Genomic DNA, 25,881 nt, shown 5'->3' on the forward strand with positions numbered 1-25,881 from the left:
GGCGTGAACTGTTTGGCCAGTAACTTGTTGATAAATACATACAGCTATGGAAAGAATTTAAGAAAGTAAAGTACAGTACATTGTTGTATGTGGGCTCCCTCTTCTGGTAAATAAAATAATCACCACCGGCCAAGTGGTCAAAGATAATTGTATTGTACTTTTAAATGTAATACAATCGTAGTACGGATCAGTGCAAATATTTTTTTTTTACCCTGGCACCAAGGGGGCGCCGTACAATTGCATTTAATATTTGAGAACAGTTTGTTTTGAAATGTTTATTTAGGTGTAATTGTTATCTTACTTTTATACGCATTCTATTTTTTATTGAATTATGTAAGAACAACTTCTTTGTACTATTTAAGCGCAATTATATTGTTTGTTTGTAATGTTATAGTGACTTTCATTAATATTGAATATACTATTGAAAATGAACCGTTCCCTTGTTTTGTTTTGTAATGTTGGTCATAATAGTGATAAGGTCATAATAGTGATAATTAGCGCAAAGGTTTGTCTTCAAGTGGCACTGGTGCACATGAATGAAATGATATCGATGTTTTCTGTAAATTTGCAAAAACATGCATGTCAGGTTAATTAAAGATTGAATTATAAGAAAAGAAATTAGATGGATTAGCGAACACAAACGTTTCTTCACACCGATTTGACGGCATGGTTTTTGTTGACATGAACTTTTATATTTTTGTTTTATTTTATTTTATTTTTTTATTTTATGTGTTCTTTATATGAACAACCGTTGCAAATCAAGCACGCTAATAGATAAATAGGCCTTTGATTTGAAAGTTGCTACAGGAAACGGTTGATGATCACCGCTAACTTAGTAGTACGCAGATTCCGATGGATGAGCGGAAAGTTTTGGAGCGCAAAGCCATCTAGCGCGAAGCTCGGATCTAACAGGTGATTTACTTTTGTTCTTTCTTCGATTGTATAATGTCGTTTTCTTCCAATATCGACCTGATAAAACTTCAGTTCTTCAATAATGTTTGGCCAAGTTTGGGTGTTGTGGCCGTCGTCGCCTGCTGAGGCGCGAACGTCACGCTGGAAGATGAACGAAAAATGCTTTTGTGCGTATACGCTTCGTCTTAATCACACTCTGCTTTTACTCGATTGGTTTATTACATACTATTTGATTATCAACTCTTCGCCAAGCACAGCACTTTCATCGGTTACTTCGTTAGGTACACCTGCACCAGCCGATAGCATCCATTAAAAAGTGCCACTGGCACCGTCACGATTATTATTATTATTATTATTATTATTATTATTATTATTATTATTATTATTATTATTATTATTATTATTATTATTATTATTGCTACACAGAACATCACAAATACACAAGGGTGACCTCTGGACAAAGCTTTAAAAAAAGTACAAAATTGCCAACTTTCTTTGTGATATTAAATTGAAAATACGTATTACAGGTTCAACTGCGAACTGGTATGCATGACACTATGAAATTGGCAACTGCAACGGTCCTGCATTCAGCAGGAAAAATCGACTTTATTTACAAATAATAATATATATTCATAATAATGATGCTTATTATCAGCATTATAATTTTTCTCTTTTGATAATAGCATGTAAAGGTGGAAAAATAACTACGGTATGTGCTTCAAACACACTAATGGAGAATGTCATCATACCACCCAAATTGAAATAGTTAACAAACCAATAATGATGGCAACTGCACATTGATAACACACGCTGTGGGGCAGTGAATAGCACGTCTGCCTCACAGTTCAGGGAACCGAGTTCAAATCCACCTCGCTCTGGCCTTCGCTCTGGCCTTCGTGTGTGGAGTTTGCATGTTCTTCCCTAGGCCACGTGGGTTCTCCTGGGGCAGTCCAGCTTCCTCCCACACTCCCAGGAACATGCATGGCAGGTGTATTGGACATACTAAATTGTCCTTAGGTGCGATTGGGTGGGTGAATGGTTGTTCGTCTCTGTGTGCCCTCTAATTGGCTGGCAACCAGTCGCAACCTGTCTCCTGCCTACAGCTCCAAGTCAGCTGGGATAGGCAACAGCAAGCCTGCGACCTTTGTGAGGATAAGCGGTTATTCAAAAGGGATGGATGGGATGTGTTTGCAAGTAACAACCAATTTATAATTTGCTCACCTGTTTTCAGGGTTTGGACATAAACACAAACGACAAAAATTAAAATATTTTGATAATACGTAAGCTCCATTTGCTTTTAGCATATAGGAGGTGCAGAATTTTTTTTCTTTCTTTACATTGTCACAAAACCTCTGTAGTTCATTCATTCTATCCCTCAGGCCTGTGTCCTGGGGCCTGTGATATTTTCTATAAACACTTAATTCATCAACCATAATTTCTCCTTATGTGACTTGTCCCATCATTACAATCGACTCTTCCTCTTCTCAAAATAGAGGAATACATCCCTGTGTGTCCCAAAGACATTGAGATTTGAATGTACTGTACATGCACCATAGAAATCTTGACAACGTGCTAACAACTCAGCCTTTGACAACCCACTGCTGTTTTTCTTTCTTTTTTTTTCACCCCCAAAGTTAAAAAATAAATAACACTGCTAGATCCCGAACACTGGATTACATCAGGAGGGAAAAATAACTACCTCCTATCGTTTCTTGTTCCTTCTGTCCACTGTTTCCTCAGTTCCTACACTGCCCAGCCGGCTTAATAGTCCCCTATATCCAGCTACCTCATCTCCTAACCCTCCCCTTGGCCACACGTTGCTGTGGCTGCACGAAGCACAGAATTCATTCCTCCAGCTGGTCTTTTAGTTGCTGCCGCTCCTGGCCATTAAAAGCCTCCCCCCTCCCGGTGTCGCCTCCTGTAGTTTTCTGGGTCAGGGGGAGGAATTCCCTAGAATTGCTCTCATTGTCTGTCAGCTACTATGCAGCCTTAGTATTCCTGTCAGGCTGACATTTATTGTCTTTGCTTTTTACAGTATACTGATACTGTCATCACAAAACAAAAAGATAAAGTGAACTGTAACATACAGGCAATGTTCTGAGAACATTTTTACTTTTTTGTCTTTATTCACATAAGGAAAATCTGCGTTTGTGATAAAATACTGCATTTAAATAACCTTAGAGAAGGGTAATAGGGCACAGGAACGTGTTTCATCATATGTATGATGATACAGTCACCGAGTGGCCCCTTAAGGTATGGCTTAAAAAAAAAGTTATTTTTCACTGCAATCTTAATGTTGTAATGCCATGTAGAAAAAATAGTGTTTCTATTATCAGCTTATCAAAATGATAGCTACAGTAAACAGTGTTGCAGTCATCTTGTCAGCCATACATAAACGTATCAGAAACAAAATGACTCGGGAATGTGATTTTGAATGCGATAAAGGCTCTCGCGTGATCAGTGAAGCGGATGGGCACAGACCTGCACGTTGCCTCAGGCTCTTACACGTCTGCCTGGGAAGCTGCATTCTTTGCTTTTATTGTCGTGCTCAAGCAGGATGTCATTGGTGTGTTTTGTTGACTTTTGTGTCATTTACAAGGTGGCTGCGCTCACTGGATTTCCCCAAGGTTTCAGATGAAAGGTAAAGCTGCATGTTTATTAAGAGGAAGCCATATAAGTTTAGTGTTATTTATTTAACAAAGCTTAACGAGTGTTTCTCAGGTTTCCTAAATTTATTGACGTTTGGCTTGTTTGTGGGTGTAAGTTTGTAGGTTTACCGTTTCTGTACATGCGTTCGTTGTAATTTCATCTGGGAGATGCATTCATGTTACTTTTTTACCTAAGTTGGTCTTAATACAGCCACGTGGGTATAATTATTTAACATTAGGTTTATAACTGGTGGTTTTATAAAAAAGGTGTTTCTAATACTTTTGGTTATCTTATTAGAAAAATGCAACAAAACTTCTATTATGGACCTCACACTGTTCTGTAGCAGTTGCTGACTTCCAATTTGTTCAGACGTCCAAGTAAAAGGCAGAACACATGCAAAATCACACACATGGATAAACACGCACTAATCCGAAATAATAATTCAAGAGTTTTATCATCAAATGCATAGTAATACTACACAATGAAAGTCTTATTCTGATTCACTTCCCTGAGCAGACTACATTCCATAATCGAGCTAATAATAAAGTAGAGCTCAGAACATTCAGAAAAAAAAATCCATCCCATTGAAAGTAACACTATAAACGACAACAAATTGATGACTTTTTAAAGCTTTTTTAACCAGCACCAACTAAGCAAAGTGCCTCAAATCAAAATTGACACAAATAGTTGACAGTATGCTAAGTTTTGGAAAAATATGAAGCGTTGGTTCATTTCAAAAGTTTAATGACCTTTTGAAGGGAGAACTGCATAGGAAACAGCATGACAAGAATATAAATATGACAGCAAACACCATTGGCCAAAACTGAGCATTATTATGAAGTGTGAAGTTATCATCTTTGATACAACTAACCCTAAAGTTACTAAATAAGTTGTGTCGTTGGTGAATTCTTTCTTTTACTATATTTTTCCACGTCTTTTGTCTTGTTTCTTGGGTGTCGAAGCTTTCAGACAATGGTGCCTGTCTAGGTCGTGACCATTGTCTTGAATGAGTGAGAGGGGGGGGGCACAGGGGGGTTGTGGAACGGACGCTTCAATTAGTTGCTGTCACAGTGAATTGTCTTTAGTGTGTGTATGTGTTAACATCTGTTAATAGGTTTCAACAAATCCTTAATTGTTCCCAAAAGGAATTATGCAAAGAAATGACGTTTCATCCTTGAGTCATATTTTAAAGTTGTTTTTTTTTTTGTTTGTTTTCTTTTCTTTTTCTCATTGGTATCGGGCGAAATCCTTGTAGCTCCAAAATCATCCATTTTCAGAAGACCCAAAAAATGTTAGTTCAACCATTAATGGCATTGTGTAAGAAAGCAAGCAATTTTCAAAATTTTGGATTGGTCACTAATTTCCAACAATAACTCCCAAATGTGTGAACTGGACTTGTTATTATTAACTTATTATTAAAATATTATTTATTTCCTTTCCTTGGTAGCTTTTCATATTGTTTCACAACACTATTTGTTTCCTTTTGAAAGATCAGTCCAAATGTTCTTAAATGGCTGGCATTATGGAGAACTACTGTAGTCTGCTGGCAGTTTCAACCGTCCTGTAAATTGTGACGTAACTTGATGAGTGGCATGTAAATGGGGGCTATGGCCGACTGTGAGTCCAATCAAGCTGAGTGTGGGTACCACTTTGTCCACTGAGGCAAGTGTTTGGAAAGCTTTGCCTCTCCTACTGTGCGAAAGAGAAGAAAGTGGGTGAAAGGTTAGAAAGGCTTGTTAGTCTACGTTCATGTATTAGGAAAAATACCTAAGGTGGTGGGAGATCAGATTTTTTAGTAAATGGTCTCATTTGAAGGGTTTTGCCCTCCCTCAAGGTTGTCTTCTTTCATTCAGTCGGGATATGAACAATATAAGTGACAAACGGGGTGGGCGTGGAGGAGGGGCTGTCACCCAGTCCTCCCCTCACCCTGTCTTGCTACCAAATGTTCACTAGTGTGCGCTGGGGAGAGACTCCCCTCATGTTGGACAGAAAAGTGGCAGGACATGGCAGTGGTGGTGGGGGGCTTGGGGGCCACTGCTTTCATTATTACTTCCTGGTGTTGCTCCAATTTCTCTTTTAGTAGATGTGCAGTGCCAAGTGTGTGTCCCAGCATGACTCGCTCTTTTCACCAGTTTCTCAAGAGAGGCTGGGGCCAATCACTTTTCTGGAACGCAAATTTCTCCCTTCTGGCTACATACATGTCAGGAATCAAGAATGAAATGGGGAAAACATCATTTTATCGTCTAAAATGTATATCTATTTATTTTGAAAGTTTATATATATATATATATATATATATATATATATATATATATATATATATATATATATATATATATATATATATATATATATATATATAGATAGATAGATAGAGCGAGAGAGAGAGAGAGCGAGAAAGAGAGAGAGAGAGAGCTGCATTATTTCAGAAATTTTCAAACACTGGAAATGCCTTTAAAGGGCCAATATCATGATATTTTAAACCTCTGACAGTGAAATATATGCATAAAAATTACTTTTAGCACATTGATGATTAAACTCTTATTATATATGAGGTTTATCGTACCTACATTTCTACCCAGGAAGTGAAACGTCTTGTTTACTGAAGCTGCACCTCTTACTGTTTGGCTGCTTCACCACCTCATGACATCATTCAATGCCGGCTGGCCACATTCATCCATAATCTTCAGCGCTGATCCTCACAATCGCAGAGCGCTGGTAACTACCCCAGAAGAGTGAATAAAGGAGCCAAAAGAGGTGTTTTACTGACATTAAAATACAAAACAAAGTCTAGAGGCCACACTCACTAAGAGCTGTTCTTTCTCTCAAATCAGTACTGTGGGAAATGAACACACATAACAGTTCCGCCCGCAGTTGAATTATTTACTACTGACGTTGATTGTCCGAGTGCATGTTCCCAGACACACATTTTTGCCACTTGGGCAATTTCTACAGTAAAACGTTTGAACTAATGAATGAAATAATGTCGTTTACTTGGCCAACTTGGTGCAAAATCTCTCCTCCTTAGCTCTGGAACTAAAACGAAACCAAAAGATGTGGATAAGGTTGACGTGTCTTTACTCTTGCACGGGTGGTACGAGGGCTTGCAATCGTCATCTGGTCTCTCACAAGTCTATGATTATCTGCTCGAGGCCGCTGCTGAGCGCAGAATAAGTAAGCAAAGAATGATTAGCAATGCATCAATAAAGGGAAATTATACTTTGGGAGTATTTAGAGCGGACTCCCAGAATTCAACCCCTTTGATGTATGTGAATTCACCGATAATTTATTATTCAGAATTTTGAAGAACATTTTAAAATTTGTCGCTGCGAAACATTTTTGTCTCACGTTTTATTAAATTCAACATATTGTAAATGCTATAGCTCCTCCAGCTGTGCACACCTTTGCCTCCTAAGGGCAGTATAATACATATGTACATGTTTTGTTTTATGGTAGTTTTCAAATACCTGTTCAAAATGTTATACAGCTACATTATATGGTTGTATTAATACTTAGAATAAGTTTGACAAATGATTCCGACTGGGGGTAGCAATAAAAAGCTTGAAGCCTTTTGTTTTTTAAAGAATTGTTGAATCAAATTTTTGTCTAACTAAATGTATTTGACTCTATGTCATTCAGCTATGCATTTCCAGGAGTGGTTACAGTCCCTTCAATCCAACGTGGGGCTCAAAATTTCCAAATCCGACCAGGCGGGAGACTGGTGTCCGCTGCCCCTACCTTCGTCCTTCTCGCTGACCTCCCTGTCGTCGTTGTCCCTGCTGGGTATAGGAGCCCTTGCCTCCCTCACAGCATACTGGCTGGTGACTCGTCCGCGCCCCATGCGCCCTCCCTGTGACCTTCATGCCCAGTCTGTAGCTGTCAATGTGCGTTAATGACTGCATAGGTGGCTTTGCTCAGGGTTGCTTTGGGATCTTACAGTAGTCGTGCTTTGCGACAGGGAGATCCCAGCTGCAGGCGATCAGCTCTTCTTCAAGATGATTCGCTGTTGGAGTTTTACCACGACGACACCAGGACGGCTTACGATATGTTCCAGAGAGGCCTGAGGATTGCAGGTGGGTCACTGAATATCACAATTGTAAATTCACAAAAATGACTTTGTATTGTGGTGTGTTGTCTATACTGTACTGCACTATACTATACCTTTTTATTATACGTCCTTATTGACTGTTTTACTTATCTAGTCAACTGTACTATATACGAATATACGATCATTTTGGTTTTGCTCTTGCGTCTTCTTTCTATCGGGGATTTTGATTTATGACCATAGCTTTTTCTATTGCAGACTGTTAAACCGTTTCATTTTTGCTGAAGGTTACTATCCTGTCAGAATCTGATATCGGCCCATGTCTAGTCAGCACCAAGTTGCAGCCGAGGAGTGGGCTCAATTTTGTGTCAATTTCTTCAAGATGCAAGGAATCAATAACCAATCTGCCCATTTTTATTCAAGTCTGCACTATCATTGCAGTATCAGCAAAATTAAATCAGTTGTGATTGGGGCACAGCAGGTCATCATGGCAAGCTGATTAAAGGGCGTTGCGACATTGGAACGTGCTGAAATATATATATTAGGGCAGTTTGTAAGATCATCAGTTACCATTAACCACCTATTTCAACCTCTATTTGCCCAAGGAAAAAAAACACATCTGAACCAATGGGATCACTTGGGATAGCGCAGAGGTGTTGAACAGTATTATCAACATTATCTCAGTAATGGCACGCCCATAAATCAAGAATTATGCGACTGCAATTGTTGACATACATTAATAACGGATAGTGAACACACACCTGTTAAAATAACCCACATCCTTCTTAAAATAACGCACTATGTAAAAACATGGCCTTGAGCTTGTACAAGTTAGTGAGGGATATCCAATAACAATAACGCTACAGTACTGTAAATGGACTTGTGTGTTACTTTTTAGGTAATGCACCATGCCTCGGATTCAGGAGGCCAGGCCAACCCTACCAGTGGATATCCTACGTGGAGGTATGAAACCTCAGTTTGTATTTTGAAGCTCACATGAATTTTTTCTTTGTCGTGTACAACTCATTTATGCATTTTGTCTTTGGACCCGTCAGGTGGCTGAACAAGCACAGGCGCTGGGTTCTGGTCTGCTGGCGAAAGGCTGCAAGCCCAACCCTGAGCAGTTTGTTGGTATATTTGCACAGAACAGACCAGAGGTATCGTTTGTTTTGTTTGTGCCAAAATCACTGACAAGTTGAATTGAAATGTAGACATGACTGCCAGTAATTAAAGGACAAGAAAGTATTTATTAGAATGAGTAAAATGTAGTATTTGATTGATAAATGTATAACACATGACAATTCTTTTACAGTTTGCATTTGCAGCTTTTCGGCCATGTATTTTCTCAAATCATAGAACCGGCTTAAAGATGTGACGTGCCTCCAATTATTCAGCATCATCCAGTTGAAGACAAATGGAAGCCTCCCTTTATCCAATTGGAGAAAAATTGTAATAATGTATAATGATATCTGGTAACAATAATAATGTTAATAAGAGTAATCACTAAAGACTGCTGATTTCAATTGGGCATAAACACAAATGACAAAAATTAAAATATTAAAAATTAAAACATCAGCAAATAAAAAGATTTGTGAGTGGTCTTCCGATGCATGCATGTTAAAGATATTGATATATTAATAATGATATTTATTCATGATAATTATGTTAATGATTTACTCCCAGATTAATTTAGGCTCTCACATACCGATTTTAATTTTTCCCCCCAAAATTGATTATTTTAAAGCCTTAGAAGTGTTTGTCAAACAAATATAAACTGTAATGACTTTACTACTCATATTTGCTTTAGTGAATAATACAATAGTAATTTCCATTTGAAGCCAGAATTCAGGATGATTAACTGCCAATTTGTCTTTTTAATTTGCATAACATGACCTCATAACGGAGAGAGACTTCCTGCAAATCTACCACCGATCGTGTCCAGGAAGCTCAATGATGCTCTCAACTTGCTTTTGGCAGTTTCTTGGTGCCCTCAAAATTAACTAATTATTTAACTTCATAAATCAATATGTGGAGAGAAGATACTGTAGTCCCTGTGTGTCTCTAGACAGCTATTACTCATTCAAGTAGTCTGCTATAATCATCATTTCTGTCATACGACAGGAAAAAACATTTCCACAGACTAAACAGGTCAAAACTATTATTTGCGCTATTTCAACCATGAGATTAGCTCCAAAACCATAATTATAATTTTTCCAAGGGTTTTTGTTTGATTTGGCTGACATTTTACTTCACTTCAAAAGCGTTATCTGACTGACGGAACGAGGAAAGGGAGAGGAGTATAAAAGTTCTGTTTTGTCTCCCTCTGTTGGTGGCAGTGGATTATTACGGAGCTGGCCTGTTACACTTACTCCATGGCGCTGGTTCCTCTGTATGAGACACTGGGGATTGAGGCTATGGTCCATATTTTGCACCTGGGTAAGTCGTCCTGTGTAGAAGTGACGAGATTAGAATGCCCTAAAAATACATTCTTAATAGATACCGTCGATCGATAGAACTCACAGTTGTGCTTCGGGGTGTCGGATTTAGCGGAGATTTACCTGGTGGTGTGTGACCGCGAGGAGAAGGCTACCTCCCTGCTGGAGAATAAGGAGAAGGGCATCACGCCCAAACTCTGCTGTTTGGTTCTCTTTGATGCCTACAGTGAGGCTTTCGCTGAGAGGGCCAGGGGTTGCCAGGTGGAGGTTCTCAAATTGACACAGCTCATGGTAAGACAGTGTACGCTATATCTTTTTTTTTTTAAATCCACCATCATATGAACGTGTATTCTTCCTCTTCTGATATAGGATCTGGGAAGACAGAACCTCAAAGAGCCTTTGGTGAGTTCTAAATTAGGATCATCTTTCTCTAGGAATTTATATCTTGTGAGCTGGGATCATCATCAGGGAGCTAGAGCATCCCCATTGCGGATTTGCTAGACAACACAGCAAATAAGTGTTGGGTTTCCTGAATAAAGACGGATAGGTTTGTTCTCTTTAAAAATAAAAGCATGTGTTTACAGTATTTATTTATTTATCAGTGAATACAAGGCTGCAGCTGCCAAACAGTAAACAAACAGGGGGAAACGTTCATTTACCTTTATTGTCATAGACTTCTTTTTTTTGCCAGTTCCAAGCCCGGATAAATACACAAGGTAGTGTCAGGAAGAGCATTCAACGTAAAACCTTTGCTAATCAAATTTGCAAATCAAACCTATGGCAATTGATTCACAGTCGCAACCCCTGAAGGGAAAAGCCGAAGGGAGAAGAGGAAGATTGTCATGGCGGTTTTGACATTTTGTTCCTCACGCAGTCCTTTGTTGTCATTTGTCTCATGTTTTCCATTCGCATTTTTCTCAAAGTTCATTTCTCTTCATTTTGACGTTCCTCCCAAGCTTCTACAGTTCCTTTTCCTGCTTATTCTTCCTTGAGTGCTTGTATTGTGCCTTTTTTTTCTTTGCTCAAATGCACTTCTGCCACCGATTGGCAATTTTTAATGCATAAAATGGCCTTTAAATCTTCTGCTTGGCATGAGAGTTTCGTCAAATCCCAGAGATAACTTGTGTTAAAAAAAAAAAAAAAAATGCCAAAAACACACGACAGAATTTTTGGGATAAAGCGATGTAATAAAAAGAAGAAAACATAGAGAACGAGTTAAAAGCGGAATGTCATCAAAACAAGCGAATAATGTCAAGACAAGTTGAACAAAAATGTGTGGGGAAAAAAACCCTCGGAAAACGGTAAATAAATCTTAAAATATCACACAATAGATCAAGGAAGTAAATCCGAATTGGGTATTAAAATCTTTCGTGTAAAATCCACTCATCAATGCTTCAGGAGTTCGTGGAGATGGTTGACATTCTTTTATTTCCTTGCACTTTAGCCCCCCCAGCCTCAGGATCTGGCTGTGGTTTGCTTCACCAGTGGAACCACAGGTACGGCGCCATCATCCCACGGCGGCGCGGCCCACCGTCTTTTACAGCTCCCAAAGCGCCACTAATGTCTTTGTTTGTTTATGTGCAGGCAAGCCTAAGGGAGCCATGATCACCCACGGCAACATCGCCTCAAACACTTCCTCTGTCATTAAGATCCTGGAGGTCTGTCTTCCATCCCGCCTCCTCCTTCAGCATCTCTTCTTGTCTGCTTTGTTTCTGTCCCCCCTCAATTTCCTCCCCGCTGTGTGTAATGGTATGATTAACTGAGTGTTTGATTGGCCCTGCGGCCGCAAGCTGCTTAAACTAATTGCCTCTTTATAGACAGCCTGCTTTCTAAATGCTGGAAGGAGAAAAAAAAAAAAAAACATACAAGATGTTTGATTGCCTCCAAGGCTTCATGTCTCCCCGGAGGACTGAAACCTTTCTCTCGTTGTTGCCCCTCTGCCAGGGATCCTTTGTTATCCGACAAGAAGACGTTTCCATCTCCTACCTACCCTTGGCTCACATGTTTGAGAGGATGATCCAGGTGGGCTCATCGCAGGACTAGTAATCAATAAATTGATTGTTAATTGTGTCTTGAAGCGACTGAGCAGCAATAAGCGCTGTTTATTTTTTTTCAACTGGTTCACTGTTAAAAGAAGCAAGACGCTTGCGGGGTTGAGCAATGAAAGATCGTAAGGGATATCGGTTTCACTTTGTTGCTGTCACAAATTAAAATAAAAGATTAATTAAGCGCTGTAATTAATTGATTGAAAGAATCTCCCCCTCCACAAACTGTCACCTTACAATGGTGGAGGGGTTTGCGTGTTCCAATGATCGGAGAAGCTAAGTTGTCTGGGGCTTTAAGCTCCTGGTAGTGTCACCTAGGTGGGTGACCAGACAAAAATAGTTGGACACGAGTTTCTCTTGCACAGAAGTGGGTCACCTGGGCCCCCCACTGGAGCCAGGCCTGGACGTGGGGCTTGTTGGCGAGCGCCCGGTGACCGCACCCTGCACCCATGGAGCCCAGTCTGAAAGCAAAACATTGGTCCCCCTTCACATGGCAGACCCAAACATGTCGTGAGACTCTACTGGGAACGTCTGTTAGAATCTCCTGACAAAAGGAGGTTCAATTCCCACCTCCGGCAGAATTTCTCCCATGTACCGGGGGAGGCGGGCAACATTGAGTTTGAGTGGACCATGTTCCGCACCGCCATTGTCGAGGCGGCTGATCGGAGTTGTGGCCTTAAGGTGGTTGGTGCCCGTCGTCGCGGCATATAAAAACTGCTAGGTGGCGAGGCCCCAGGGGTGGTTGAGAGCCGCCCGGCGTTCCTAAAGGCTCTGGATGTTGTAGGGCTGTCCTGGCTGACACGCCTCTGCAGCATACTGTAGCCTAGACATTGGGGACAGCACCTCTGGATTGGCAGACTTGGGTATTGGTACCCCTCTTTAAGGAGGGGAACCTGAGGGTGTGAAGGCACTCGACCGTGTCACTCTGGGAGTTCTGTGAGGGGTGTTTAGGGAGTACGGGACACCGAACCCTTTGATAAGGGTTGGACCGCCGATGTCAGAGTTTGGTCCGCATTAGCAGCAGTAAGTCGGGGCGGCACGGCTCGGTGGTAGAGTGGTCGTCCCGCATCCGAGAGGCTGTGGGTTCGATCTCCCGACCGTCGTGACCATGTCAGAGTGTCCTTGAGCAAGACACTGAATCCCTAATTGCTCCTGATGCCGGTCATCAGCAGGTAAATGACTTGTTAGAGTAAAGCGCTTTGAGTACCCAAGGTGGAAAAGCGCTATAAAAGTGAAAGTCCAAGTCCAAACTCTTTCTGTCAACTTAGTAACGTTTTATCCATTTATGTGCCAGTCTTCTAATTTCCCATTCATACAGAATAATCTATAATATCGAATCCTTTCTTTAAAGCTAGAAAAAAACTTTTAAGGTACATTTACCATTCATGCAAATTCCAAATTGTTGTCCTAAATGAGTCCATATTCAGACTCGTTCTTTGCTCTGACGTCCGAATGAAGGTTCCTCTCGTCTCAGGTGTCCATGTTCTGCCACGGAGCTCGAGTGGGCTTCTACCAAGGGGACATCTCCCTCCTGATGGACGACATCAAAACACTCAAGCCTACCTTCTTCCCGGTCGTACCCCGTGTGCTGAACCGCATCTACGACAAGGTCTTGCCTTACAGACGTCGTCGGCTAGGTCGCCGGCGTCTCTTTTTGTTCAAGTCGGCTCCCTGTTCAGATCCTGGGCTCGGTGACGTCACCGCTGAGGCGAGCTTTGCTTCACTACGCCGTCAGGAGGAAGCAGGCCGAGCTCAGCGGTGGCGTCGTACGCAACAACAGTCTTTGGGACAAACTGGTCTTCAACAAGATTCAGGTCAGTGGAGTTTTCATCATCATTGGCGCTGAGTCAAGGACTGGTGGACACCAGATGCTGGCCTCTCCCTTCCTCATGAAAAAAAACAAAAGTTTTCTGGTGTTGTGCCACGTGTATTTGTAATCCTGGTGCGCTAGTCAGGGTTATGAAAGTTTTTGCATATTTTCCCAGAGTTCATTTTTATTGTTTTGTCACTTTAAAAAGTCTCTTTAAATTTAAATTTTGTGGCCAATCAGTGAGTTTAAAGGACCAGTGTCATGGTATTTTAAACTTTCTACAGTTAAATATATGCATATAATGATGAAATCTTACCCTTCTTATTGGCCATTCCATTTCTTGTGAAATATGAGGTCTTTTCGCTGCGACATTTCTCACCCGGAAGTTAAACATCTCGTTGACTGAAACTGCGCCCTTCATGGCGTCGTTTTGAAGCCGATAAGCCGCAAAATAATATGTATGTAAACTATTGTGCCCGACTTTGAACGTCAAGAAACTCAAAAGTAAATGTCAACAGTACTTTTAGGCTGAACCTGTCACGCTCTACATTAATTCTTTTACTTACTAATGAATGAAAAGGTTGTTGTTTACTCGACCAACTGGGTTCAAAACCTTCTCCCCAATTCCGGAATGAAAACTAAAGCGGACATGGCTCCTAAGATAATGTGGGCGAGGCCCTTCTAACTTATTGTGACTTTACATAGAGAGACTACAAGCCAAGGAATCCTCAGAAATGGATCAAGGAAGAGAAATAACACTTTAGAAGAGTTTAGGGTGCCACATTACCATTGTAACATGGTGAAAAGCTCCAAAAGGTTGAATGTGGATATGTACACTGTTCATAGCTTATCAACAGGATGCATGGATGGAACATTTACTGTATATAATATTCATAAAAGAAAGCATTTTTCCATGGTTTAGCTCTGCAAATTATATGTAAGTTTCCCTCAAAACGTACATATCATTTGCAGAGCTGATAAATGTCGTCATTGATTGCTCTCTGTGAATGATGACATCACAGCCGAATCACGATCAAGCCGTTCGCTTTGATGAAAAAAAGTCTAGTGTTTATTGTGGCTCTTTTTTTCTGTTCAGTTCATTTTTTTGAATGAATTTTTTATAATTGTAGCTTTTGTTAGTTTATTAGTTTTTGTTAACTATACTAACCATGGCTAGACTTACAAATGGGAAATCCAGGTCCAGTAGGTGAAAACCTTGCCACAGTTTGGATTTTGCCAAAACCAAACTGTGGTAGAATTTGTACTTTCTGGAACAGAATTTTCCCATCTCCGGTTTTTCGCTGTTGACTTTGGGTGAGGCAATGTAGTCTTAGGTACTAAGCCGAAAGGCAACTTTTCCCCAAGTCAAGACGAGGAATCTTCTCTAGTTTAATTATGCGACAAAACAAAGCGAATATTATTATGATTATAATTAAGCAAAGCAATCATTTGGATGCAGTCTTATCCCTGAACAAATGTGTTGGGAGGGAGCACAAAGCAGCTTGCAGCGAGTGCACCATGAGAAGTTAGTAGGAGAAGCCGAGCTCTTCCAGCAAGAGGTGCCAAAAGCAAGTGGAGCATATTGCGTCTGTGGGAGTGTACTGGAGACGGGCGCTCGCTGGCAACTGAGCATTTTGGCTCGGCGAAGGTCGATGGAAAAAAATATGGTCTGGCTTGCTGTTGAGGTGGGATTGTGCTCTGGTTATTGTGTGTCACAAAAAATAATAAATAAAAAAGCCACGCGGCTTGCTTGTGCTCCAGGCCAACTTCGGAGGAAACCTGCGTTTCGCCCTGACAGCATCGGCGCCCATTAGCCCCACGGTGCTCTCCTTCCTCCGAGCCACGATGGGATGCCTCATTTTCGAAGGCTACGGCCAGACCGAGTGCACAGCGGGATGCACCTTCTCCATGCCGGGAGACTGGACCGCAGGTTTGGCTGGGGCATCTTCTTCCTATTTCAACTCAATTGATGAAACGACATGGTGTAATGGTCTCATCAATGTGCAGCGGCGATCCGTGCATTTCACAATGAGGCCTTTAGTGATGTTCTACTTAGTTCGACTCGAATAAATATCCCTCATAATACAGTGGAGCCCCGGGTTACAGCGTCCCTGGCTTACGTTTTTTTTATGTTGCGATGTGGAATACTGAGTTTTTTCATCCCCTCTTTAAGATATATTACCCACTTTGCCACAAAAACAACTGTCATGACCCTAGGGCGTTGGCTGTATTTGTGTTGTTTTGTCTCCATCTGCAGGCGTTTTTAGGTAATTGCACTTATTTTCTGTTGCCGTCAATGCCTCTATACAACGCGTCACTATAATGCTGGTCTGCTATTGGCCGGCGTCTCCTCACGGAGATGCTGGTCTGCTAGACAGACAGAGAGAGAGAGGTTTTTTTTTTTTGTTTGTTTTTTTTTTACTGGACCTACAGTTTCCTTTCGTGGTAACCCATTTAGTGTGTGCATTTGTCAGGACACGTTGGTGCTCCTTTGCCCTGTGCGACAGTCAAACTGGTGGACATCCCTGACATGAACTATTTTGCAAAGAATGGAGAGGGAGAGGTAAGATGATAAAAAGAAAGTCACCACACACCTGCTCAAACATTTTTGTTTTTTTTTAAAGGGGAAAAATGGGGCCAAGCTAAATCATTTAGAGAGATGAAGTAAAAATAAACATTTACAGGAAGCATCATAAAATTCTTGTGCTTGAAAGCACTTTTGAAATGATTTATCTTGGTTGCTTTTCTTATATCAGTAATATTTGAACAGTGGCGTGCCAACATTTTGTATGCATTGTGCAGAATGGCACCGTTTGGACCGCTTACTCCGCTTTTTTGTAACTGTCAGATCTGCATCCGCGGTCCCAGCGTGTTCCGAGGGTATCTGAAGGACCCCGAAAGGACGGCAGAAGCTTTGGATGGTGACGGCTGGCTGCACAGTGGCGACGTGGGCCAGTGGCTTCCGGTAAGCGTTTTAATAAAAAAAACTCAAGACTTCATTTTCGTTTCTTTCTATGATGTCGTGATATAATCCCATTGTGGCTAATTTTTTTTTGGTACCATTAGAACGGGACACTGCGCATCATTGATCGGAAAAAGCACATCTTTAAATTGTCGCAAGGAGAGTACATCGCCCCGGAAAAGATTGAAAATGTGTACACGCGCTGCACGCCTGTGCTCCAGGTCTTTGTGCATGGAGACAGTCTACAGGTATGCTGCACGTCTGATTGGGGATGGGCCTTCAAAACTTATGCTATATATAACTTCAAAATATAGACATCAAATAATACAAGGACATCACTGCTGTAGCCGTAGCATTCTTTTATTTTGAAATTTGTGGTTGGTGGGTGCTTCCTAGCAGCTTGCTTTACTTCTTGCGACAATCTGATCTCGTATCTACCCATATAAACACACCCACACGTGACAAAATCATGTTCAATTGCTGACCATGGATGCTACAAAACTGCTAGCTAAATACGCTGTCATTGTAGCATTAGCACTAGCTGCTAAGTAGTAGAGATTTAGATCCCACATCGTATCGGTGTTCCACATTGTGTGGAAAAAGCACTTTCCTTCCAATAAAAACGAATCTGTAGATACAAAAATACTTTAAAGTGACAATATGTAAGACTTAGACTTATGAATAAATTAAATTATATATTTCAAAAACTTGCAAATAAATGCGTCTCTTAGCAACCAACAGTACGTTTTGAATATAATGGTAGGTGTAGTTATCATGAAATGGTATTACTTGGGGGGTGGCACTTCTCCAGAGGTCGCCATGTCTGTTATAGCTACGGACAACTGGAGGAGGAGTGTGTTTTGCTGCATTTACCGCAATGCCCCTAAAGGTCCCGCGGGCGCATCCGAAAAATTACACATACTCTCTTTAATGCCTCCATTTGTCTTTGTTCTGCAGACTAAAGTAGATTTTTTTGCACATCTATGTATATGGAGATTGAAGCAGGATTTGTTGTCAAATTATTTTGAATTTCCATCCCAGCAGTTAAGTTTAATGATCGTTGCTCGTGTTTGCCTGTGGTCAGTCTTATCTGGTAGGCATCGTTGTCCCTGACCCGGAGGTTTTTGCCACCTGGGCAAAGGAACAAGGATTTGTCGACTCGCATGAAGAACTGTGCCAAACTCTTGTAAGTCATAAATGAAATAATGTACACGTTTTGTCACACTTTTCGTACAAAAATATCTATAACCTGGCTTTCTCTCAGGACATAAAGAAGGCAGTGCTGGAGGACATGAGAGCAATTGGGAAGGAGGCAGGCCTCAAATCTTTTGAACAAGTGAGGACTCCATCAATTCTTGCTCAAAGTCTCACACACACGTTTCACTATAGTCCTGTGTTATGCCTTAAGTTGATTATTTTTCTTTGGGCAAATATTTATCAATAAATAATTCTTTCGGCCTGTCACAATATATATATTTTTTGCGGAAAAATATTCATTAATTATTAAGTCATTTCTTTTTGATAACAAAAAGATCCAAAAGAGGACACTTTAGGTTTATTATTTTTTTGTGGACCAATCCAAATGAGGTTTGAATGGGTCTAAAGTTTAATAAATCAGACACTGATGGCATGTTTTAAGTCTTTTTTTTTTTTTTTACCCAAAAATGCTTTGCAATGGTATATCACTGAGGTTGAGAGCCACTGTCCTAAGTGTGGCTCTGCCTTTCTTGCATATATTTGAACATTTTTAATATTTGCATCCTTAACGCTAGTTTCATTAGCCTGCCTATAACGTTTTGCATTTTGTGTTAGCATTTGGCGAGTGGACTTTTTTTTTTTTTTAAAGACAAAATGATCAAAGTGCCACTGGACTGATTTGCCCTTGTTGGAAATTCCAGGTGAGAGACATCCACTTGCACCCAGAGCCCTTCAGCGTGGCCAACGGCCTCCTCACGCCCACACTCAAGAGCCGACGTGCCGATATCCACCGGCTTTTCCAGGAGCAGATAGCTAACATGTACGGCAAGCCGGCCGTGTGAAAAAAAAGACCGCACGCTGGAAACATCTAGCAATTGCCTAAATATACACGTTCGATTCGACTAATTTACACAAGCCTGTTCAACATTTAACATGGAAATTCTAGTGGAACCACCGATGGTTGTTCTGTTGCCTGTGTTGTACTGCACAATGGCGATTTTTTTTTTTCCTGTTGCCCGTGTTGTACTGCACAATGGCGATTTTTTTTTTTTTTTTTTAAGTTTTCCGAGCCTCGCTTGTAACATGCCTTTTGCCCTCTTCTCAATTAAACCTAACGCGCTCCATTAGGGGCGGCACGGCTCGGTGGTAGAGCGGTCGTCTCCCAGCCGAGAGGCTGTGGGTTTGATCCCCCGACCATCAAGACCGTGCCCAAGTGTCCTTGAGCAAGACACTGAACTCCCAGTTGCTCCTGATGCTGCGTCATCAGTTGGTAAATGACTGGTTAGCGTAAAGCGCTTTGAGTACCCAAGGTAGCGAAGCTATATAAGTGAAAGTCCATTTACCAAATAAGGTGACAGTGAGTGTGGCTTGTAAATATGGTTTTGCTTCTAATAAGGACACTTCTGACTCGTTTAGTTCAATAAAGTGAAAATTTCACCTGATTTGTCTTCATTTCTAAAAGACACCCATGAGATGAACACAGTAAAAGATGAGCCATTCAAGAGAGGAAAGAAAGTTCTCATTCATTTACTTTCTGATTGCAGACAAAAATGCTTAAACATCTTCATTTAAAAGGATAAGTCTCCAAGTGAAACACCGCTGTAAAAAAACAAACAAAATCCCTACATTAACGTCACTGAAAACAAGTTAAAATACAAGAAAATCGTGGTCGTTACTTAAGTTTTCTTTTTTTAGGAACTCAATGGAAAGTACAATTCAGAAGATTTACATACATATATCATTAATGAAAAATACTGACATAATTAGTATCCTGTTCTGATGTTATCACATTTCAAGTTTTCAAGTTCTGATTTTTACAACAAAATAATGTTAAAAGTAAGTAAGTTCCCTTAGTATTTTCTTTTTAGTGTGACCTAAATATTCAGTAGAAAAAAAAAATCAAAACAAAACCTTCATTAGCTAGAACCTCCACCTACATAAATCATTAGCTTAAGTTAAAAATCGACAATACAATAAGTCACAGGCAAGGCAATTGTATGACAGTATAAATTAAAGTAGGCGCACCCAGTTGTGCACATCTGTGACCCCTGACCCCTTTTAGCGGAGTGGGTGTTTGCAGTGATTGAGTAGACGCTTTAGCAACGAGTGTTCCTTTCCCCACTAGAGGGAGCACTTGGCTCGGTTTTAGCCGCGCGCCTGAGACAAGCCTGTACAGCCCGTTCCACTTCCCCGTGTAACTTACTGCATTTTGCTGCTTCGTGCACCACAAACATAACGTCAACTTGGAGTGAAGTAAGATCACGTCGGATGTTAAAAGATTTAAGTGTCTACAAGACGGCTGATTGTGCCTGCTTACCAAGACAAAAACTAAACAACCTATTGGCAGTTTTGCCCATACCTGACAAGACATTTTTGGAATAACATTGAACACAATTATAGCTATAGGTTACTGTTGTACAATTGATTCAAACGAGCTAAGCAGCCGTAGTCTGCGACGGCGTGACTAATTGGGGCGCGGCACCTATTATTAGAGGGACGGCCGCTGCTCCTGGAAAGCGGTAATAGCGTATGGACTTGGCTGATGGCTTTGTTGTTTTGTCCAATAAAAGAAGTGGGGAAAGAGCGACCGCAACAACGTTTGACGAAAGAAGATCAGTCGTCGGCCACGATGGAGAGAGCTCTCAGCTCGTTGAGCTTGGCCTCGCTCTCCCTCTGCCGCTGCTCGTCGGTCAGGCCCGCCTGGTCGATCTGATCCGTGAGCTCGCTGAAGACCTTGTACATTTCCGTGAAATACACCACCTGCCGAGAGGGAAACGGTCACTGCCAAAGCGCAGTTCAGTTGTATTTGACATGCGCGTCTTTAAGACTTATTTCTATTGAAACATTTACTTAAGAATGTTATTTTACTTTTACGCCAGGCCTGATGACACTGATTTTTTTCCGGCTGATGCTGATTCCAATTTTTGCATCATTCAAAAAAGATTTGTGAGGTCTTTAAGCTACAAACAGAAGGATATGAACTACAGGCAGAAAATATGAGCATTATCCAATACTTGGTCATCTAAGTACAGTACAAATGCAAAAAAGCATGACATGATTAATTTAGTCCCTAAATAAATGCATGACATAAGTGATGACCAAAATAAAAGCCCAAAATGCCTTCCTTATGTTAAAACATTTTTGACAGGGAATAGGATGTGCCGTGGGAATTCAACTGAAACTTAATGCACACTAAGCATAAACCTTATCAACATACACATGCACACACACACGCACACACATCTATAGCTATATCAGTACTTCTCAAACAGAAGCGCAGCATCCTTAAGTTATTTTGATATGTTTTAGACTAAGCTGTAACCAGTGTGAATGCTGTAAAAAAATAATGAACAGATGTTGAAAGTTGATTTATATTGTTTTTTTCTTTTGTTAATTCATAAGGATACCATTTTTGTAGATACTAATCTTACTTAATAGTCAGCGTGTCGAGTGGAGAAGTCCTCTCTTTCCTAGGGGAGCCTTGGCAAGATATATATATATATATATATATATATATATATATATATATATATATATATATATATATATATATATATATATATAAGGATCTTGATATCATGCTCTTCTTTGATGTGCAGTGCAATTTGATAAAATCATTGTTTTAGAACAGTCCCATCTTGGCTTTGCCAGCTCATACGTCACTTATGAGAAGCGATCGGCTATTACCGGTTGCTGACATGGCACACTACATCAAACAACTCAATGACGAGTTAACAGAGTTTTTTTTTTTCTTCTTCTTCCTATTTCCTGTTGGAACAAGGGTTGGCCAGAGCATTCACCGATCCTTCCCGGAGTCCATGAGTGAGGCTCCCTCAAGAGCGGCTTTGATGATTAATAGACTTTAAGCGCACAACAAGAGCAACACAAGAAGAGGCTGAAGGGGAACTACCAGGATATACAAGCCCTCTTCAATTCATGCATACATTGCAAAACAGTCCCTCGTTTATGGGGACCGGAGCAACCCACCGAACCCCCCCTGCGATAGATGGGAAGGCATTGACAGGGGTTTCCAATGGACAACATCGTGAAAAGGGGTTGTTTCCGCCGCTTCTTGATTTTGGCCACCCTTAAATAATGCCCTGACTCCGTTGACACGGTTGCTGAGCTCCATGGCTCTGACCAAGTTATTGTCGTTGTTGTGTGCTACTCCACGTTGTGCCTGTTCAACTCATCCCATGTTATATCGTAAAACCCTTCAGTTCTTCCTCGCCTTCGTTGAGTACGTTTTGTTCACGACCATCACCTTCCTTTTCTGTTCACTCGATGAATTAGAAAACTCAGGATGTTTACAAGGCATTTCTTGGGCGTCACACACAAACAAATCTAAAACGAGCGTTTGCATGGAGCAAGTGTTCAGCAGAGGCGAGATGGGCACTTCGACAGCTTGAATGCTGCATTATACAGTACAGGTACGGCCACTTGGACTGATGATACGGAGCCAAACAGATGCCAGCAAAAAAAAAAAAGTATTATGGGGGATTTCTTTTCGTGCTTTTTCATGTTTTGATTTTTTTTTCTTTAGGAATATTTTTGAAAGCTTTCACAATGTACCGAACCCACAAAACCTGAACCACAATAACCTGTTATTTGAGGTCACTGGGTGCACCAAACCAAAGATATAAGGTATTTTCAATTTACCCAAAAAAAAGAGGAGCTGCAAATTAGCCACTTTGCCCTTTTACACAACCCAGGGAGTGCAGTGTGTGCACTTTTCCACTTGACATAAGACCATTATTATTGATGTGTCACATGTTGTGAAGCAGCAGAAGGCAGTATCATGTTTAAAGACGCATTCCATTCCATGCCTCTTTTCTCTAATACTAATATTAACACTCTCTAAAACAGAGGTGTCAAACTCATTTTTGTCGCGGGCCATTTTGTAGCGAGAACTTCCTTCATTGGGCCGATATGTTGAGGAAACCAAGTCAATTTTAAATTGTCTCATAGTATTATTACTGTACAAAACAAATTGATGGCTTAATTGTTTTGAAATCAGAAGTAAAGCAGGCTAGTTTGTTCATTTATTGTTTAGATTACTGTAACAGAACACACCAAAAAATCCCAACTTTATTTTTCATTATACACGACAAGCTAAAGTTTTGGAACAGAGATTAGCAAGGTTCATGGAAACTTACATGATTTGCTTTAGCGGGCCACATAAAATGATGTGGCGGGGCGGATTTGGCCCCCGGGCCTTGAGTTTGACACCTGTGCTCTAAAACATACAGCAATGACATCATGAAATAAGATGAAATAAAAAACTTTTTGTCACACTATGTCCCCTTCAATGTACATTGTGCTGCTCATTCCGGTCAATACAGAAATACTTAAGTGAAGATTTAGCTCTTTCCTTGGCTGGCTTTTACAGTGATATTAGTCATTTTTTTCTGTTTCCACGTGCCCCCCCCCCTAACTACCTGCCTACCAAAATGGTGGCGCTTCAGATGTCCAAACCATTAGGGCACTGCACAATGGCAATTTTTTGTTGTTGTTGTTTTTATTCAATCCTTTTAAATGTCAGTTAAATGTAAAATAGAATGAGTATTATTTTAAATAGCTGGGAGAAAATAATCATAAATTGAACGAATGAAAGTTCCATAAAAAGAGACAGAGAATGCAGAATGAGATGACATGTAGTCATATATCGGGGACACATATTTTAGAGCCCTGCCGTAAATTCCCAGCATGTGCTCATAATCCACATGTTTAAGGAAACAAAGACAATCACGAGGGACAAGGATAAAGAACCGTCTTTTGTGGCATTTTCAAAATGAAGCCGCATGCTGCAGGGATGATGCAAAACGCGTCAACTGATCAGCGCGCGTAGAGGTGTGCGAGTCGAACCTTAGCGTCCCAACCGGACGGCACTCGCGGCGGCCAGCTGCGAACAAAGGCGGCCTTTGTGCCTGCCCTGATGCTGCTGGGAGCGGCGGAGGAGAAGGGAGTGGAGGCCGAAGCCGAGGGAGGTCCACCGGCCACCCACGTGTGCCTGCCTGCTTATGTGTGTAACTGCTCATTCATGGGACTCCAATGATCAATTACATTTCCTCCGGAGTGAGCGCGTCACTCATCCAAGGCACGTCTTCCACCCTTTCATTTCGCAACTTTTTTGGAATTGAGCAAATTGAAAGATTCGATTGTCCCCGTCCTGCAAGTTCAAAGCGCAGATCGCTATAATCTCATTTGCTAATCGGGAGCGTGCCACGGAGGAAATGACAGGGCCGGGGTGGCTCCAGAGTGGGGGCGGGGTGGTGGGGCAGCTGCCTAGAGAGAAGCCACAGGTTTGGGGGCCACGAAGCCAGACAGATGAGGCCTTCCCGAGTGTGTGGGCTGCCACTGAGCCTTAATCGCATTATAAAGGAGACGCGACAACAGGCGTACATGCTCACTTACTTAACTGCTGGTCAGAGGGCGTGTCGCGGAAGGGGGCGTAACGAACCTGCGCTCGAATGAGAGCCTCGAAGCTGGGCTGGAAGTAGTCGATGCGGCTGTGGTAGAATTTGGGCATTTCATCTAGCAGCTGCTTGTTCTTGGCCTCAAAATCTTCCTTTACAGGTCGCAGCTCCTCTCTGGCCTGCGGGGACAGATGATGATATTGTCAATTGCAATATAGCAAGAGGCTGTAGCAGGATGGCTTTTTAAAATTGAGAAATTTAAAGCGCTCATTGAACGGAGATACTGAGAAATCATTCCAAAATGGGCTTCAAATTGTTTATTGCAAAGCCCAATTCATGGTTAACTGTCAGACAAAACAAACATTCACCAAACCACATAATTTTGCATCATAAAATCTGTTGGGTTAATTCTAACACACAATATAAAACACCACAGACAGGTGAATACAATTATTACAGAGGCTTCAGTTATCGATAAAAGGGATATCTATTTAGCAATTTTCAGCAGTAAAAAGTGAATATGTTGAGAATTAAGAATTATTTTTACTATTAGAAGATTTTTGTGTTGTTTTGCTATTTAAATAAGATTTTAACAAATACATCGCTTGCACATAGTTGAGTAAAGCATTCTGGGATAACTTTCCATTCAAGTAAACAATTGGTACATTGCAAAGTGACCTTCTTGCTCTGATTGGCTCTTACCCAGGAATTGCAAGATAGATGTTTTTAAAATCTCCCCAAAAGACATTATCTAGTAAATTAAGCTCAGCAAAACCTTGCATTTTACTTGTAGCGTATGTGACAAAGGACATGTGGTCAAATTTATGTAAACTGACACTTAAAATGATTTTTCAAGCGGTTAAAATGGATTGTTGGACGTGGCCAACCTTGACGACGGAAGTGATGACAGAACATGTGACTCAACGAATGACGATGACAGTTTGGCTAAACTTCCAAAAACGACGGACTGAAGATGACGAAAGGGGGTCCACGTACTGATGGGACTGTAAATTATGGGCCAGCAAAAAAAAATGTCAAATGCAACCGCTGTTAATTATAGACAAATATGAATTTATTATGGCGGAAAATGGCAAAATGAGTAAAGCGTCTCGTCAAACAAATTTGATTTGAACACAAGGGTAGCCACACATGCACACAGCATTAGTCATAGATTCTTTACCCTCTGCAAAAATCAGCTAATATTAATTCAGTAAGTTGCAACAGTGTTTTCTGTTTCATGATCAATAATGTGTATAGTTGCTATGTCCGCATGGATTATAGTACAGTGTACAAGGAGAGTTGTTATGATGGACAAAAATCCTCATTCTTAACATTCTTTTGAAATAATTTTATCATTGTATAATTTTGCAGTTCTATATTTACAAGTAAAAGTTACTTTTTTTTGGTCAA

At 40.9% G+C, this 25,881-nt stretch overlaps 2 protein-coding genes across 5 annotated transcripts in view; one reads left to right on the plus strand and one right to left on the minus strand.

Annotated features, from left to right (window-relative positions):
• The first annotated feature begins 815 nt into the window (after nt 1–815).
• acsl2 (acyl-CoA synthetase long chain family member 2) lies at nt 816–19,492 on the plus strand. Of its 3 annotated transcripts, none has more exons than XM_088419039.1 (20): nt 816–912; nt 7,201–7,445; nt 7,520–7,634; nt 8,505–8,569; nt 8,662–8,763; nt 9,943–10,042; nt 10,154–10,332; nt 10,411–10,443; nt 11,486–11,537; nt 11,626–11,699; nt 11,986–12,063; nt 13,561–13,695; nt 13,766–13,900; nt 15,658–15,826; nt 16,371–16,459; nt 16,745–16,861; nt 16,963–17,106; nt 17,943–18,044; nt 18,123–18,194; nt 18,757–19,492. In XM_088419039.1, exons 2-20 carry the CDS (start codon nt 7,203–7,205, stop codon nt 18,895–18,897), a joined length of 2,145 nt encoding a protein of 714 aa, XP_088275165.1. In that variant the 5' UTR covers nt 816–912; nt 7,201–7,202; the 3' UTR covers nt 18,898–19,492. The 3 variants fall into 3 exon arrangements, with proteins under 3 accessions (XP_088275165.1, XP_088275076.1, XP_088275236.1); XM_088418950.1 differs by lacking the exon at nt 816–912 and adding an exon at nt 3,496–3,553; XM_088419110.1 differs by lacking the exons at nt 816–912; nt 16,963–17,106 and adding an exon at nt 3,496–3,553.
• Nucleotides 19,493–19,566: 74 nt separating this feature from the next.
• bin3 (bridging integrator 3) overlaps nt 19,567–25,881 on the minus strand; it is a 40,744-nt gene continuing 34,429 nt past the window's right edge. For both annotated transcript variants that reach the window (XM_088419425.1, XM_088419501.1), the window contains 2 exons: nt 24,516–24,650; nt 19,567–20,815 (listed from right to left, as the gene is read on the minus strand). In XM_088419425.1, the coding sequence (XP_088275551.1) occupies nt 20,669–20,815; nt 24,516–24,650 (282 nt within the window). In that variant the 3' untranslated portion in view covers nt 19,567–20,668. The remainder of the gene's footprint in view (nt 20,816–24,515; nt 24,651–25,881) is intronic.

The sequence above is a fragment of the Hippichthys cyanospilos genome, chromosome 1, assembly GCF_059441005.1.
Source record: "Hippichthys cyanospilos isolate Australia breed blue-spotted pipefish chromosome 1, RoL_Hcya_1.0, whole genome shotgun sequence".
NCBI lineage: Eukaryota > Metazoa > Chordata > Actinopteri > Syngnathiformes > Syngnathidae > Hippichthys > Hippichthys cyanospilos.

What these genes read in the sequence shown, in the direction of transcription:
- acsl2 (XM_088418950.1), top strand. An exon ending in TGAACCGCATCTACGACAAG is followed by an intron (nt 13,696 to 13,765) that starts GTCTTGCCTTAC and finishes CTCCCTGTTCAG; the next exon opens with ATCCTGGGCTCGGTGACGTC. An exon ending in AAGAACTGTGCCAAACTCTT is followed by an intron (nt 18,045 to 18,122) that starts GTAAGTCATAAA and finishes GCTTTCTCTCAG; the next exon opens with GACATAAAGAAGGCAGTGCT.